Source organism: Gadus macrocephalus, chromosome 5 (genome assembly GCF_031168955.1).
Source record: "Gadus macrocephalus chromosome 5, ASM3116895v1".
NCBI classification, from domain to species: Eukaryota; Metazoa; Chordata; class Actinopteri; order Gadiformes; family Gadidae; genus Gadus; species Gadus macrocephalus.
In genome coordinates this window covers 15,723,679-15,740,040 of record NC_082386.1, presented here as the reverse complement: position 1 = coordinate 15,740,040, position 16,362 = coordinate 15,723,679, and the positions used below count along the sequence as shown (strand labels likewise).

General features: G+C 44.9%; 2 protein-coding genes across 3 annotated transcripts in view; both read left to right on the top strand.

Moving 5' to 3' along the window:
* Positions 1–231: 231 nt before the first annotated feature.
* Positions 232–4,387, top strand: tmem30b (transmembrane protein 30B). The gene is made up of 8 exons (XM_060052748.1): positions 232–382; positions 750–945; positions 1,080–1,187; positions 1,291–1,398; positions 1,661–1,751; positions 1,850–1,987; positions 2,314–2,520; positions 3,489–4,387. Exons 2-8 carry the CDS (start codon positions 760–762, stop codon positions 3,665–3,667), a joined length of 1,017 nt encoding a protein of 338 aa, XP_059908731.1. The 5' UTR covers positions 232–382; positions 750–759; the 3' UTR covers positions 3,668–4,387.
* A 684-nt stretch (positions 4,388–5,071) lies between these two features.
* The window catches only part of dync1h1 (dynein, cytoplasmic 1, heavy chain 1), a 41,951-nt gene continuing 30,660 nt past the window's right edge, over positions 5,072–16,362 (top strand). For both annotated transcript variants that reach the window (XM_060052736.1, XM_060052735.1), the window contains exons 1-21: positions 5,072–5,434; positions 6,294–6,381; positions 6,595–6,768; positions 7,323–7,578; positions 7,957–8,143; positions 8,367–8,638; positions 8,925–9,152; positions 9,817–10,470; positions 10,873–11,295; positions 11,490–11,669; positions 11,776–11,925; positions 12,375–12,521; positions 13,088–13,228; positions 13,393–13,569; positions 13,858–13,968; positions 14,104–14,223; positions 14,354–14,593; positions 14,794–14,949; positions 15,363–15,476; positions 15,621–15,731; positions 16,146–16,355. In XM_060052736.1, coding sequence (XP_059908719.1) covers positions 5,191–5,434; positions 6,294–6,381; positions 6,595–6,768; positions 7,323–7,578; positions 7,957–8,143; positions 8,367–8,638; positions 8,925–9,152; positions 9,817–10,470; positions 10,873–11,295; positions 11,490–11,669; positions 11,776–11,925; positions 12,375–12,521; positions 13,088–13,228; positions 13,393–13,569; positions 13,858–13,968; positions 14,104–14,223; positions 14,354–14,593; positions 14,794–14,949; positions 15,363–15,476; positions 15,621–15,731; positions 16,146–16,355 — 4,383 coding nt within the window. In that variant the 5' untranslated portion in view covers positions 5,072–5,190. The remainder of the gene's footprint in view (positions 5,435–6,293; positions 6,382–6,594; positions 6,769–7,322; positions 7,579–7,956; positions 8,144–8,366; positions 8,639–8,924; positions 9,153–9,816; positions 10,471–10,872; positions 11,296–11,489; positions 11,670–11,775; positions 11,926–12,374; positions 12,522–13,087; positions 13,229–13,392; positions 13,570–13,857; positions 13,969–14,103; positions 14,224–14,353; positions 14,594–14,793; positions 14,950–15,362; positions 15,477–15,620; positions 15,732–16,145; positions 16,356–16,362) is intronic.

Here is a 16,362-nt window from a genome sequence, read left to right as displayed (position 1 = left end):
CATAATTGCATTTTTATTTGATTGGATTTATGTATATATGTGTTAAACAATAAACATAATTAAGATAAATACCCACAAATATATGGCAAAAAAAACTATGTTTAAAATGCAATGTTCAATATTCACCACCGTAATGCAAAGCAGCCACAAGTCAGCAAAATGCCAAACTGATCCCCAATCAGTGTTCACGCCACGGCAGACATGATGACGTCAGAGAGTCTAAACCCGAAAGACAGGTATATAGGTGTATCAGGAAGGTACTGGCAAAGGTGTATCAGGAAGGTACAGGATTTGCTCCGTCGAAGTTGTAACCTTGGCTGCGTCCGAAGCTTTATTATGTGTGGCTAACTCGTTGATTTCTTCATTTCGATGCTCACATTTTGTAAGTAAACTTTAAGGAGTTTTGTATGATAGACTTATTTCAACAACTCGATTGATCCTACTCCTACTACTCGAATTTTCTATGAAGTGGTTGTGACAAAGAAGTTGTTCGTTATTTAGCATTTTTCCAATTGCCTGCTTTACTAAATACTAGCTTTAATTGCAGTCTATCACCAAGTAATGCCTGGAATAGCGATCTATTGATTATAATTAACATCCTAGCACGTGTATAGATAGACTTCAATCATTTTTTAATCGATTTCAGTCAAGTAACCTAATTTCAGCATTCAAGGAAGTAAAAGAAAAAGTCATTTTATGGTACAACAAAGGGCAATTCAACAAAAATGTGATTATTTCAACAGAACCAGTCACAGTGCAATGTCTAAGGAGGAGAATACAGCCAACCGGCCGGATAACACTGCCTTCACCCAGCAGCGCCTGCCTGCCTGGCAGCCCATGTTGTCTGCTGGCATTGTGATCCCAGGCTTTGTTATCATTGGGGTGGCCTTCATTGGAATTGGAGTGGCTCTTTTTGTCACCTCACAGAACATCCAAGTATTGGAGGTAGGATACACACACTGATCGATTGGACCAGATCGATTGTCGACAGGTGTCTGTAACGAGCACCACAAACAAACGGAAGGTGGTGAAATATGCATGCTAACACCTAAAGGATTCCCTCCCGTTCACACTTGCAGAAAGACTACACTGGGATAGAGACAAACTCATCTTGCTTCAAGTGCATAAACCCGAGGGTCAAGAACTGCAATTGCACCATCAACTTTTCTCTGGACAAGTTGTTTGAGGTAAACAACATGGGGATAGCAATTATATTCATGGTTCAAATTAACCTTGTTGAAATCTTGCTATTTTTTACTTGTTTTGACTTGACTTCATCATCAACCACAGGGGCCGGTCTTTGTTTATTATGGACTGTCCAACTACTTTCAAAACTACAGGAAGTATGGCGCTTCCAAAGACGCCGCCCAGTTGACTGGTGACCTAGCTTACTTTACGGTAAAATAGTTATTCAAGTTTATTTGTTGTTGTTTTTAAGTTGATGGGATTGTTGAAAGGTGGTAATTGCATTTCAAGCAAGTTCAAGTGATGGGTTGCCTCAAATTTTCATGACATTTTTCATTTGCATGTCCTATTAATTTATGTCCCAATAGTTTAACCATCTTTACGGTGTTTGTTGTTCTTCAGACTCAATGCTATTCGTCACAATAAATTGTTTGGCTTCATTTTTATTTTTGTTATTTTTGTTCCTTTGTTGTAGGAGCCCAGTACATCATGTGCTCCCTACCGGAAAGATGCCAAAGGCAAACCAATTGTACCCTGTGGCTCCATAGCAAACAGCATATTTAATGGTAAATTAGTGGTGTAAAAATGTTTAGATGATGTTTAACATGTTTATGATGTTTTTGTAGATGATTTTGACTTCTTCCACTCCGTCTTTGTTAAAAAGACACGTTCAAGCTCTTCCAGATCGTCAATAGTAGAAATGTGGCGGTTCCTTTAGATGGAAAGGGAATCGCTTGGTGGACGGATTACAACATCAAGTACCGCAACCCGACTACCAATCCTCTCAAAAACGCATTCAATGGTAAAAAAAAAAAACACAACAAAATTCTAATCTAATGTCAGTGCAGTGCAAATATCACGATGTCTATAACCTTATTTTGCATTGGTTAATTTCTTACTCTAATCAAAATATGTGTAATTCATTGCTCTAAGTGTACAGAAATGTACACCATTTAATTATGCACATACATGCATACATACATACATAGTGACACTACATTTCCGTACAACTAGAGCAATGAATATAAATATATATAGTGTATGTATGAGATATTGCTCAGATCACCTACAAAGTGAAATACAGTATACTATTTGTACTTGACAAGATTATTAATACTTTGCTTTCAGATACCGTGAAGCCTATATTCTGGCCAAGGCCTGCCTATGAGCTAGATCCCACAAATCCATCCAACAACGGCTTCATCAACCAGGACTTCCTGGTTTGGATGAGAAGGTCAGCCTTGCCAAACTTCAGAAAGCTGTACAGACGAATCACGGAGGGAGAGTACGCAAAGGGCCTACCGGCAGGGGATTATGCCCTTGTAATTGGTTACAGTATCCTTTTCGACATTTAACGTGTGTGTGTGTGTGTGTGTGTGTGTGTGTGTGTGTGTGTGTGTGTGTGTGTGTGTGTGTGTGTGTGTGTGTGTGTGTGTGTGTGTGTGTGTGTGTGTGTGTGTGTGTGTGTGTGTGTGTGTGTGTGTGTGTGTGTGTGTGTGTGTGTGTGTGTGGCGATGACCTGGGTGTTCCGGAAGGAGTATTGACGCACACAGGCTCTGCATAATGCAAACAAGATATGGAAATAATTTGCTGTGATTGGCATTTGGCGTCTAGTTTAAATGGGTGTGGTTTCAGATAGACCATCAGGACAAGGCCGCCAGTTTGTTTTTCTGATGTCGACATCCACGAAGGAATGACCAAAAGGTTTCGGTGTTCTTGACAGTGTAGTGAACAGCAAGCAATCTGTACTACATCAAAACACGTAGAAGTGCTGTCCATTTACTTTGGTCTGGAGGCTCATTATATCATGTTATATTGTTCCTTCATTACATGCAAATCCGTCACTTGACGCAAGATGCTTTAGGTAAAATATAATTTCTAATAAGTAGAATCGTATCTAATCTTTATAGCAACCCGAGGACATGGTTACTTGAGTTTAAGGCCATGGTATATCAGTTAATTCAACTAATACTAAGGCCTGTTTGTTTCATTGGGGATTTGGTCAAAGGGAGTGCTTGAGGATCTTAAAGAAACTGACATAGGAAAAAAAAAATATATATCTATATATATATATCTCTCCATCAGTGGAATTACACTGTAAATAATCAACATGTTGTACAACACATGCTTCACATGCCACAATGTTTCATTTGTTTCCTCATCAATATTTATTAACAGATCATTTCCTAATAATGTGATGTGTGCACATAGTCAACAGATATTGTTCTGTAACCCCAAACATCTTAATCGAATGTGTGGTGATTATAATACTATGTTGAAGTCCTTAATTCACTGTACCCCAGATTACCCCGTGAAGGCTTTTGACGGGAGAAAGAAGGTGGTTTTCAGCAACGTGTCTTGGATGGGTGGAAAGAACCAGTTCCTGGGTATTGCCTATCTGGTCATTGGCTCCCTGTGTGTCGTAATGTCAATCGTCATGCTCATTGTCTATGCTAAGTTCAAGTTCCCAGATGAAGAGTAATTCAGCATGTGTCCATCAATTGGCCACACAGAACTCGCTAGCAATTGTCCAAAAAACCTAAACAAATCTGGGACTGTAATCACGTCAAATGTTTTCATTAACAAGTGAAGAGGTCCATTCAAGAGTCTGAATGGACAATCAGACATTTGTTTTCTTGCGTCAATGGTTTTTAGTGATGGGAATCCATGGCAAAGCCTACTGTAGGCACCGTGTGGAGTGTGCAGAGTTGAAAAATCATGGTAGTTTATGGTGGACGATATGAAGTATAGGACAGTTGTCGGGTATAAAATACACCGCCCTCTATTTTAGGTTCGTTTTTAAATTAAATGCATTCAATGACTTTACTTTTAGGCTAGTTTTTAAGTTGAATACATTCAGTGACTTTCAGAATTTTTGTTTTCTATTTTTTTCATAAGACAGATCATTCTTCTCAGGCTTTTGGAGTTTTCGGTTTTCTCTTTGAACAAAGTAAGGGTATTGAAAGCCATATTCGTGAATTGTGGTCATTGCAAATGGTTTCAATTTGTGTATTACATTCACTTTTAGAAACTAACTATCGACTGCGTTTTACTATTTGCTCAGGGTAACGGATACGTAATGCATTATATTAACATGTGTGGTTTTACTTGAGTGTATTCATAACATCTGTTATGTTTTATCTATATCGACGAATATTTTCCTTTATATTTTATCAATAAAATGTTTCAAAAATCAAAGAAATTATATCTTTCTATTGTGAGTCGAATTGACATAAATTATGTCTTTGAAGTTTTACACTTCTGCTATCAAAGGGTGTTGCCAATACCATTTCGTCCCAGCACTTACAAGTTCCTTATCTGGCATGGGCCTCCTTGTGGGCCTGGACTTTACCTGGGAGGAATTGACTTCACCTGTGATCTCTAGTTGTGAAGGAGGAAGCATTCCCAAGCTGATGGATGGTCTCTGACTTTACATCACTGTACACAGTCTTTATAAGAATACACTGCAAACTGTGTTCCCGGTTTTCATTAATGTGATATTGATCACATGTACAAAATGATTTACTTAAAGCAAATGCAAATATCTAGCCAGCAAGAGCCTATTCTTCGTATCAGTATTCTCAACCATATTTCCGTATGTACCAGAATATAAATAATGAAAAAAATATATAGGTAGTCTGGTGATGAAAAAGGATTTCATGCAGGATACTTCTTGACAATCTGTGTGTGTGTGTGTGTGTGTGTGTGTGTGTGTGTGTGTGTGTGTACAGGATAGGGAAAGGCTGCAAGATCCTGTCCCATGCTTAGTCGAAATGCTCAGTGGGAGATGTAGTTTTAATCTGCACTGTTCAATTGAATACTGACCCACTGAGACGACAAGTACCACAATCCCTTGCACACAATAAATCTGACGGCTACTGTCTGCCGCGTCTGACAGCGGCACTCGTTGGCTGCAGTTGCTATTGATGCAGTGGTCCGCTTGAACTGCGTTGGGTCTTTGTTAACTTTCCGTCTACGAACGGTCGTCGTCGGCCGACCAAAAAGATGTCCGACGTGGGTGAAGAAAATTCTGGCACCATGGAAGTGTCGGCTGTCCAAACGGTAGCCGATACCTCTGTGTTGCAGAAGCATATTCGCAAACTTGTCCCATTGCTGCTGGAAGATGGCGGCGAGGCCCCGGCGTCGCTGGAAACCGCCCTAGAGGAGAAGAGCTCAGTGGAGCAGATGAAGAAATTCCTCTCTGATCCTCAAATTAACTCAATCCTCGTCGAGAGAACTTGCCTCAAAGGTTGGTCTCCTATATATCACTGTAAATGATATGAAGTTATACACTTATCGGAACGAATCCGTCTGATCGATGACAATGAACGGTGTCCCGTAGCTGCAGCACACAAAGGCAAACCACGCAGTATTATATTGTAATGTTGGTTGATGTTTAATGTGGTATAGTCAAATGTAAAGTGTGGAAATGCCGGGTTAAAACGAGCCAACAACACCATGGTGCAATTTAGGCATCCCAACTACAGACTGTAGCATTACAATGAATTGCTATGGGCGTGGTGATTTATACTGTAATAAAGATAACAAGACACATTGGGGCAATAACCGTATACACTTGGCAATTTGAAATACACTGGACGATATATTATATTTGTATATGGCTGTATTTGGTCAACATTGGTATTATTATGTAGCTAGCCTAGCCCTTGACAGCTCCAGGCACTTGCGTGATCGAGCTTCTATCAACATCTATTTTTCGTTGCCAAATCGGGATCTACTAACGAACAATGTTTAAGCACTGTCCGATGTTGTGATCGAGTCCCGCCCTCATTCACATGACAAACTGCTGATTATGTTGGGTGCTTTGCACTGACTTTACGGAACCTCCAGCACTGCGGTGTTCAAACCGGTGACCTCACTTGCAAGGGAGGGTGCGGTGCTGGATAATAAAATTCATCCGATAGACCGACCGAAAAGGCATTATTGCTGAATCACAGCCTGTAATTATAGCATAGCCTATAACAATCATGCAATAAATTTATTATAAATATCTGTGGTTGTTTTTTCGACATTCAATGAATTTTAGGGTTTCACATGGTCCAGTCTTTCTAATATCATACCTGTCATGTCACTCCTTTGTTACACAGAGGATGTCGGAGATGAAGGAGAGGAGGAAAAGGAGTCCATTGCGTACAACATCAGCATCGATATCCACTATGGGATCAAGTCCAACAGGTAGCCGATGATTTTAAATACGATCCATAGTGTTTTGCTATACCATCAGTGCATACATTTCTTAGCATGGATTGCATATGTCCCGGGTGGGAATAGAAAGTCACGATTTAGATGATACTGTATTGATACCAGACGGGATGTTCTGTGCTGATATTGATGCCCTTGATATTTGAACCATATTGCTAACGCCTAGACTTGCTTTCTTCTGCCCAGCCTGGCCTTCATCAAGAGGGCGGGTATGGTCGATGCGGACAAGCCCATCTCCACCCAGGTGCGCGTGCTGACCCTGAGCGAGGACTCCCCCTATGAGACTCTTCACTCATTCATCAGCAATGCTGTCGCTCCGTTCTTCAAGTCCTACATCCGGGAGTCCGGCAAGGCGGACAGGTGAGACTGAGAATTGGATTTCCAAGTTGCCATGGTGGTAGTCAGAAATTGGCAGGAGTGGTGGTGGCTGTAATTCCACCCTTGAATATCTACCGATGCTGTTGACAATGACAATGCCCTAATTGTTACGGCAGGGAATTTCTATTTTTCCTTTTATGCTGCCATTTTCTCAACATGCCTTAAACATAGTCCAGCTTTCATTTCCATCCCAGCTTGAAATCCAGTGCCTTGCTTTGCAATCTTTCCCAGAATGACTCGGCAAGATATAATACCCCTAGTGGTAGAATGATAGATCTTCAACAGAACCATTTAGAATTATCCCAGTGCCATGACTTGCAAAATAATGTTCCGCTCAGCAGTGTTCTTGTTATACATGTAACATTACCAAGTATAAAGAAAAACCTTTATAATTAGTACAGGACTTGGCCCTAAGGCCTGAGAGACTTCATTGTTCCCCTTTTTAATTATCATTTATTCCAATAATTTCCCAACGCGACAATGGCATTTAGTTTGACAGCATATGTTTGGTATAATATTCTCGTATAAATTACCAGGGATGGGGACAAAATGGCGCCATCCGTGGAGAAGAAGATCGCCGAGCTGGAAATGGGCCTGCTCCACCTTCAGCAGAACATTGAGATCCCAGAGATCAGCCTCCTGATCCACCCCATCATCACCAACATCGCCAAGCAGTGCTATGAGCGTAGCGAGAAGCCCAAGGTCACTGACTTTGGGGACAAGGTGGAGGACCCCACCTTCCTGAACCAGCTGCAGTCTGGGGTCAACCGCTGGATCAGGGAGATTCAGAAGGTGAGGTGTTGTTAGGTATCTGGTCAACAATTGCCAAATACGTTAGACATCTCAGCAAGCTAAGATTCTTTTATAGGGTTCATATGTGATCATTCGTTTAGCTTTTGACATAAGAGCATTCAAGATAAGAAAAATGAAACAGCCCATGTAAGGCGATATTTTTAATGATTAAGCAATGTTTTTGAGAGTCATGGTATGGAATTTAAACTATTGATTAGACTAATACAAATCCCGTCGTTGATGCATTCACTTGACAAACGTACAAACACGACCGTTTTAGGGACTTTGATATCCGTGCTTGCTTTAAAGGCATTCCAAATATTCCATTGGTTGTTGGTGATTACATTTATTTATTTATCTCCTCCATGTCGTGCAAAGGTGACCAAGCTGGACCGCGACCCCGCGTCGGGCACGGCGCTGCAGGAGATCAGCTTCTGGCTGAACCTGGAGCGGGCCCTGAACCGGATCCAGGAGAAGAGGGAGAGCCCCGAGGTGCTGCTCACCCTGGACATCCTGAAGCACGGCAAACGCTTCCACGCCACCGTCAGCTTCGACACTGACACCGGTGAGACGCCTTCAATATATACATTTCAACTTTTTAGAAAGAAATGTCTTATTTTCTATCATTATCTTTAGTTTCCCCCCCAATCTTTGTTATTTTTACATGTTTTTTAATCAAAAAATGTAAATTTGTTTAATTTCCCACCTATCTTTATATGTTATTTTTATATCTGTTATATTCCAAAAATGTAAATACAAAATCCTAACTTTCTGTTTGTTGGCAACAGGCCTGAAGCAGGCTGTGGAGACGGTCAATGACTACAACCCCCTGATGAAGGACTTCCCCCTCAACGACCTCCTGTCGGCCACCGAGCTGGACAAGATCCGCCAGGCTCTGATGGCCATCTTCACCCACCTCAAGAAGATCAGGAACACCAAGTACCCCATCCAGAGGGCCCTGCGCCTGGTGGAGGCCATCTCCCGCGACCTCAGCTCCCAGCTGCTCAAGGTGCTGGGCACCAGGAAGCTCATGCACGTGGCCTACGAGGAGTTTGAAAAGGTGGGTGTGGTTTTGTTTCTTCCCGTAGAGAACAACTAGAAGATGCTCTCTTTTTAAAGTCTTGGCATCCACGGGCTTTCCCTGTTTATTTTAAATGGGAAAATATTGTTTTTAATTCAATACCAATAACCAGTGTTACATTCATTATTTGTCTCCTATTTTTCCTTGTATCATATTACCCGACTGTAGGCTTGCTCTGCTTTCCTCAAGGCTTTTCCAATCCTATGCACAAAAGTGTCTGTGGTTCCCGTACTCACCCGCTGCGATGTCTTTTGCGTCTGGCTAGGTGATGGTGGCGTGCTTCGAGGTGTTCCAGACCTGGGAGGACGAGTACGAGAAGCTGCAGGTCCTCCTCAGGGACATCGTGAAGAGGAAGCGCGAGGAGAACCTCAAGATGGTGTGGCGTCTGAGCCCCGCTCATAGGAAGCTGCAGTCCCGCCTGGACCACATGAGGCGCTTCAGGAGGCAGCACGAGCAGCTGCGGGCCGTGATCGTTCGAGTCCTCAGGCCCCAGGTAATGATACAACTACTAAACATGCAGTTCACAAAGAGCTTTGACACGTACAATAACAACTATTAAAATACAAAGTAGAGCAAACATCCCTAATCAAGATGATTTGAAACCTTCCTAACTAAAAGACATAATAGGGCAAATAAAACCGTTAACATTACAATTACAATTAGAGTTAGAATCGGTTAATACACACATTGACACACCGACGGCAGAGTCAACCATGCAAGGCGACAGCCAGCTCGTCAGGAGCAGGAGCAGGGTAAAGTGTCTTGCTCAGGGACACACCAACACTCAGCTAGGAGGAGCTGGGGATCGAAATAGCAACCTTTCGGTTACAAGACAACCGCTCTACCTCCTGAGCTAAGACGACCCCATGAGTCGGCATGAACCCCAACATGAGTGAATAAAATACAGCTGTTGTACATTTAAAACAATGGCCACAGAAGCATGTTTCGGTGATAATTTGCTCACCTGCTGTGTCTACCAAATTTCCGATATTTGTTTTGATTGAAAACCTTATTAAGCAACAATCAACCACAAGTGTTCAAAAGGTTTAAAAACACAAAAAAGCCCAAAGGCGTGTTTCCACTATGGTCCTTAAGATTGAAAGGGGAAAACAGCACACGGACATAAAACATTAAGGATGATCCCGTGCGGTTTCCAGATCTCTGCCGCGCCGCAGCACGCCCCCGGAGAGGTGGCGGAGCCCCAGGACATCAAGGTGGCCGAGGTGCTGTTCGACGCGGCCGACGCCAACGCCATCGAGGAGGTCAACCTGGCCTACGAGAACGTCAAGGAGGTGGACGGCCTGGACGTGTCCAAGGAGGGCATGGAGGCGTGGGAGGCGGCCATGAAGCGCTACGACGAGCGCATCGACCGCGTGGAGACCCGCATCACCGCGCGCCTGCGCGACCAGCTGGGCACGGCCAAGAACGCCAACGAGATGTTCCGCATCTTCTCGCGCTTCAACGCGCTGTTCGTGCGGCCGCACATCCGCGGCGCCATCCGCGAGTACCAGACGCAGCTGATCCAGCGCGTCAAGGACGACATCGAGTCGCTGCACGACAAGTTCAAGGTGCAGTACCCCCAGAGCCAGGCCTGCAAGATGAGCCACGTCCGCGACCTGCCGCCCGTGTCCGGCTCCATCATCTGGGCCAAGCAGATCGACCGGCAGCTCACGGCGTACATGAAGCGGGTGGAGGACGTGCTGGGCAAGGGCTGGGAGAACCACGTGGAGGGGCTGAAGCTCAAGCAGGACGGAGACAGCTTCAGGGCCAAGCTCAACACCCAGGAGATCTTTGACGACTGGGCTCGCAAGGTATGGGTCTGACGCTCAAGGAATTTACTATTTCTTTCCTGTTTAAAACATTTTTGAGGACTAAAATCATTGCCCTTCATTTAAGTTGTTGAAACGTTGCGATAGCTTCCCATATCCGTGACATGCAGTCAACACCTTATTGCCATTTGCTGATCCTATATATTATACTAGTTATTTGTATTTGTATACATTTATTATTTAGTCAAACATTAAGCCTTTTGTCTTTCTACCTTGTATCAACATTAACTTATTTTAGTCATTTTACCAAATGTTATCCTTTTGTACTTATTGCACCGTGGGTCAGAGACCAACGCAATTTCGATTCCTCTATTTGTATTTGGAATTGACCATGAAGCTGCCCTTTGAACCAAAACAAACCCCACGTCTCTTCGGCCTAACCAGGTTCAGCAGCGCAACCTGGGCGTGTCGGGACGCATCTTCACCATCGAGAGCAGCCGTGCGCGCGGCCGCACCGGCAACATGCTGAAGCTCAAGGTCAACTTCCTCCCGGAGATCATCACCCTGTCCAAGGAGGTGCGCAACCTCAAGTGGCTGAGCTTCCGCGTGCCGCTCGCCATCGTCAACAAGGCCCACCAGGCCAACCAGCTCTACCCCTTCGCCATCTCCCTGATCGAGAGCGTGCGCACCTACGAGCGCACGTGCGAGAAGGTGGAGGAGCGCTCGTCCATCTCTCTGCTGGTGGCGGGCCTGAAGAAGGAGGTGCAGGCGCTTGTCACGGAGGGGATCGCGCTGGTCTGGGAGTCCTACAAGCTGGACCCCTACGTCCAGAGGCTGGCCGAGACCGTCTTCAACTTCCAGGAGAAGGTGGGTGGGGAGGGGGCATGAGAGATTACAATGTTACCAGGTTAGATTTAGTTGACATTGTTTCCATGAGAAATGCTTTGATAAAAGCTTCTTAACTTGGGTAATATATATACTCTGTCTCACGGTTGAAGAGCTAGTCGTTCCTTTCCGGGCCGTACTCCAAAGCCTTTGTTTCCTCATCACTTCCCCACCAGGTGGACGACCTCCTGCTGATCGAGGAGAAGATCGACCTAGAGGTGCGCTCGCTGGACACCTGCATGTTTGAGAACAAGATGTTCTCCGAGATCCTCAACCGCGTCCAGAAGGCGGTGGACGACCTCAACCTGCACTCCTACTCCAACCTGCCCATCTGGGTCAACAAGCTGGACATCGAGGTGAGCCCCCGGCATGTCTTGGTGGCAATGGATTGGAAGCAAAAGTTCACACAGTCTCTTTGGGGAGAAAGTGTCGATTTGAAAGTAAAACCTCCTGTCCCTTCAGATCGAGCGGATCCTTGGAGTGCGTCTGCAGGCCGGTCTCCGGGCCTGGACCCAGGTCCTCCGGGGCCAGATGGAGGACCGGGCTGATGTGGACATGGACACTGAAGCCCCACAGGCTGGACACAAGCCTGGAGGAGAGCCCAAGATCAAGGTAGGCTACATGGTTCTCTGTGGTTCTCCTTAAGGCGATGTCTTTTTTTTTTTTTTTGAATTTCCTTTAAAAATGTGATTTAGGATTGTGTTTTCCTGCCTATGTAAAGCACTATGTGTATGAAAGGGGCTACATAAGAAACTTACCATGCCTTGGCTAATGTCTTGTTTGATAAAATGTCATTCCCTAAATATAAAACTAAACTAGAGACCAAAGTCTGAATTTTCCCATTAGAATTTTGTCTTTTTACCTGCAAAAATGTACATTTCTTTTCTATCGGCCAATTAATTGTTTTAATATTTATCCCTGAACTGTTCGTACTTGAAAAGTGTATAATCTCAACCATTGGCTGGTAGGCGTTCAATTTGGAGACTGCTGGAGAGAGCTTGTCAGGCCTGTTGCCGTTCCGCCCGCTCCGAGCTCCGCTGACCGATGGCTTTGTGTTTCAGAACGTGGTCCATGAGCTGAGGATCACCAACCAGGTGATCTACCTGAACCCGCCCATCGAGGACTGTCGCTACAAGCTGTACCAGGAGATGTTCTCCTGGAAGATGGTCATCCTTTCCCTACCCCGCATCCAGAGCCAGAGATACCAGGTACCCACAGCGTTTTCTTTGGGCCTTTAGACGGGCACGGTGTCCGAGATGGAAGAAAACAGCCGCACTGTAAATAGCCTTCTCAGTAAGATGATGTCAAACAATCTTTAAGAATAATTAATTTACTTATATAATAATTGTCAAATGTTGTAATTGCATAGTTGGTCTATTTTCTTATTACCACCAGTGCCTCTAAATCAAATTTCTATTTGCACCTTCTCTTCCTACATTAAATATCTCTTCCTACTAATAATATCAATAAGTTATTCTGGTGATCCCTGTCATCCATTATGGTGTACGTGTTCTTTTTTTTTTTTTTCATGTTCTTATCTTTAGTGGCACTAGTGCGGTGGTGCACTTTCATTCCGACTTTGCAAAGTGTACAGGCTGCCTTTTTAGCCGGCTGTCTGGAAATGAGGTGGCCCTTGTTTCCAATGAGATCACTTGCAACAGCGCTGCTTGACATCTTTCTCACCACCCATCCTATTAAACGCAGAACCAGGCCTAATGCGAGTCTTCCGACGTGTGCTGTAGTTTCTGACACTGCCTCTGGCGCTGCTCCCCAGGTGGGGGTTCACTACGAGCTGTCGGAGGAGGAGAAGTTCTACCGTAACGCCCTGACCCGGATGCCCGACGGCCCTGCGGCCCTGGAGGAGGCCTACAACTCTGTGGAGGACAACGTGGGCGAGGTGGAGCAGTACGTCAAGGTAGGAACCGCTGAAGAAAGTAGGGCCACCACCGCTCATTGGGTTTCATACATTTATGGAACTAGGATGTGCAGCACGAGTTGTTTATTTGTTTCTATATATTTTTTATTAACGTATGCTTTGTGTCCTCCTACTAATCCCTTTCTCCTCATCCCCGCCAACAGGTCTGGCTGCAGTACCAGTGCTTGTGGGACATGCAGGCAGAGAACATCTACAACCGCCTGGGTGAAGACCTGACCAAGTGGCAGGCCCTGCTGGTCCAGATCCGCAAGGCCCGCGGCACCTTCGACAACGCCGAGACCCGGAAGGAGTTCGGTCCCGTCATCATCGACTATGGCAAGGTAAGGCCGCCCCTGGGTTATGTTGAGATGGCAAATTAAAGCCAAATGTTTGAGCAAAGTGAAACAATATCATTGGTGATAGGATGACACTTTATTAGACCTGGAAGGCAAATTCAGGTGATGCAGCAGCAATGGAACAGTGCAACTCAAACAAAAGAAGATTCAATGAGAATACAGTGGATTATTCACTATTAATATATAGATATTATAGATGGATCAATTCTTTTATTTATTTTTTACCCTGTTCTTTGTACAATACTTGCTTTCGTGCATTTCCCTGTCTCTTAGGTCCAATCCAAGGTGAACCTGAAGTACGACTCCTGGCACAAGGAGGTCCTGAGCAAGTTTGGTCAGATGCTGGGTCAGAACATGGCGGACTTCCACTCCCAGATCTCCAAGGTACAGTTCCCTCCCCCCCCCCCCTTTTTTTAAGCATCTTAATTGCATTGCTTAAGATGTGATTCGAAATAGTAATATGATTTTTGATTTTATTTATGTTAATCTGTCATGTTTATTATTGCTTCCCTTCTGCAGTCTCGCCTGGAACTGGAACAACACTCTGTGGACACCGCCAGCACCTCGGACGCTGTCACCTTCATCACCTTCGTCCAGACCCTCAAGCGCAAGATCAAACAATTTGAGAAGAATGTGGATGTAAGTACTTCATAATTTATACTATTTCTAAACACGACCTACTCTTTGATTTAATTCTGATCTCAAAATGATCCACTCATCCACGTTTCCCTCTGATCCCCTAATGGTCTGAATCTGTTCCGCCTCCCAGTTGTTCCGCAACGGGCAGCGTCTGCTGGAGAAGCAGCGCTTCCAGTTCCCGCCCTCTTGGCTCTACATTGACAACATCGAGGGCGAGTGGGGGGCCTTCAGCGACATCATGAAGCGCAAGGACACCGCCATCCAGCAGCAGGTGGCCAACCTGCAGATGAAGATCGTCCAGGAGGACCGCGCCGTGGAGGGCCGCACCACCGACCTGCTCACGGACTGGGAGAAGGCCAAACCAGTGGCTGTAAGCAGCCCTTACATTTCCCAGTCTCAAATGTCTTCCCAGGCCAACAAGACATTATATGAACCGTAGCCTTCTGAACGTTAAAGGGAAACTCTCCCAGATTAGACTCCGAGATTAGAAAATGGGAATTTTCGAGCATCACCTCGATTTTAAAGCGGGTTTCTTTCAAAGTGTTGATGATGTCTATTATCTGCTTTCAGGGGAGCCTGCGTCCGGAGGAGGCTCTCCAGTCCCTCACCATCTACGAGGGCAAGTTCGGCCGCCTGAAGGACGACCGGGAGAAGTGTGCCCGCGCCAAGGAGGCCCTGGAGCTCACCGACGCCGGGCTGCTCAGCGGCAGCGAGGAGAGGGTGCAGGTAAACAAAGGCCCGCTCAAGGACCCACATGAAGGGACGACACACAAGGCACTCGATTCTTACAAACTACCGTAGTCGCTTTTTGGCCAAATCTTAATGTCATCCCCCTATATGGTGTATATCCCAAAAATGGATTATTTTATTTTAGGTGGGATTGTAGGTAGGCATGGGGTCTAGAACAATGTCCCATTGATTAAAATGAGACGGTTCAGTAACTTGTCACGTCTCATACCAGCAGTTGCGGTCTGGTAGTCACTAGTCTTGAGGCAAGACTTGTTTCTTTCTAACGTAATACCTTTCCCAACCAGTTTTTAATGGAATTGTTGTGTGGCGTTTCCGGACACCGCTGTAGACTACATTAACATCTCCTCCTGAAGGTCTCGTACTGACTACATGGTGCGTCTGGTCCCTAGGTGGCACTGGAGGAGCTGCAGGACCTGAAGGGAGTGTGGTCAGAGCTCTCCAAGGTCTGGGAGCAGATCGACCAGATGAAGGAGCAGCCGTGGGTGTCTGTCCAGCCACGCAAGGTAACGGAAGAACTGCATACGTCAGAATCATGTGGCGGAATCGGACTCTCATGTGCCCCTCTCAGATACGCGTAGGTTCATGTGATGTGAGCTGATTCTAGATGACTGTTATCTAAATGTTTTGTTGTGTGTCGTCGTCCAAAGCTGCGTCAGAGTCTGGACGCTCTTCTGAACCAGCTGAAGAACTTCCCGGCGCGTCTGCGCCAGTACGCCTCCTACGAATACGTCCAGAGGCTGTTGAAGGGCTACATGAAGGTCAGCCATAACGCCTTTACTACAAAATTCTCTCAAAATATCTGCAGATTAATGCCGAGAGTGAAGATGGGTTTTTCATCAGACATTGGGGCTGTGCAATCAATCAAAATTGAATTGCGGGTCAAACAATCTCCAAACTAAAATAATCGAGAAGAAACATTTTTATTTAATTTTTTATTTCATGTTTTATAGAAACATATATAGGATGCATATTTGTATATATTTTTTTAAGTTCTCAGTTACAATCTTTTTTTTGGAGAGAGGCTGAATAAATGCATCCTGTTTTCCAATTCAAAAATAATCATTTGAATAATCATGATTTCAATATATATTTATATATAGAATAATCGTGACTATGACATTTCTTCCGATAATCGAGCAGCCCTAACGGATGTTTTTCAAATCTTTCACCAGGTCAACATGTTGGTGATCGAGCTGAAGTCCGAGGCGCTGAAGGAACGCCACTGGAAGACGCTGATGAAGCGCCTGCACGTGAACTGGGTGCCGTCGGAGCTGACCCTGGGTCAGGTCTGGGACGTGGACCTGCAGAAGAACGAGATGGTGGTGAAGGATGTCATGCTGGTGGCCCAGGGAGAGATGGCTCTGGAGGAGTTCCTCAAGCAGGTGAACA

Coding starts and splice junctions, on each gene's coding strand:
- tmem30b (XM_060052748.1), top strand. CDS start 760: ATGTCTAAGGAGGAGAATACAGCCAACCGGCCGGATAACACTGCCTTC. Junction 1,399..1,660: donor GTGACCTAGCTTACTTTACG/GTAAAATAGTTA, acceptor CCTTTGTTGTAG/GAGCCCAGTACATCATGTGC. Junction 1,988..2,313: donor TCTCAAAAACGCATTCAATG/GTAAAAAAAAAA, acceptor CTTTGCTTTCAG/ATACCGTGAAGCCTATATTC.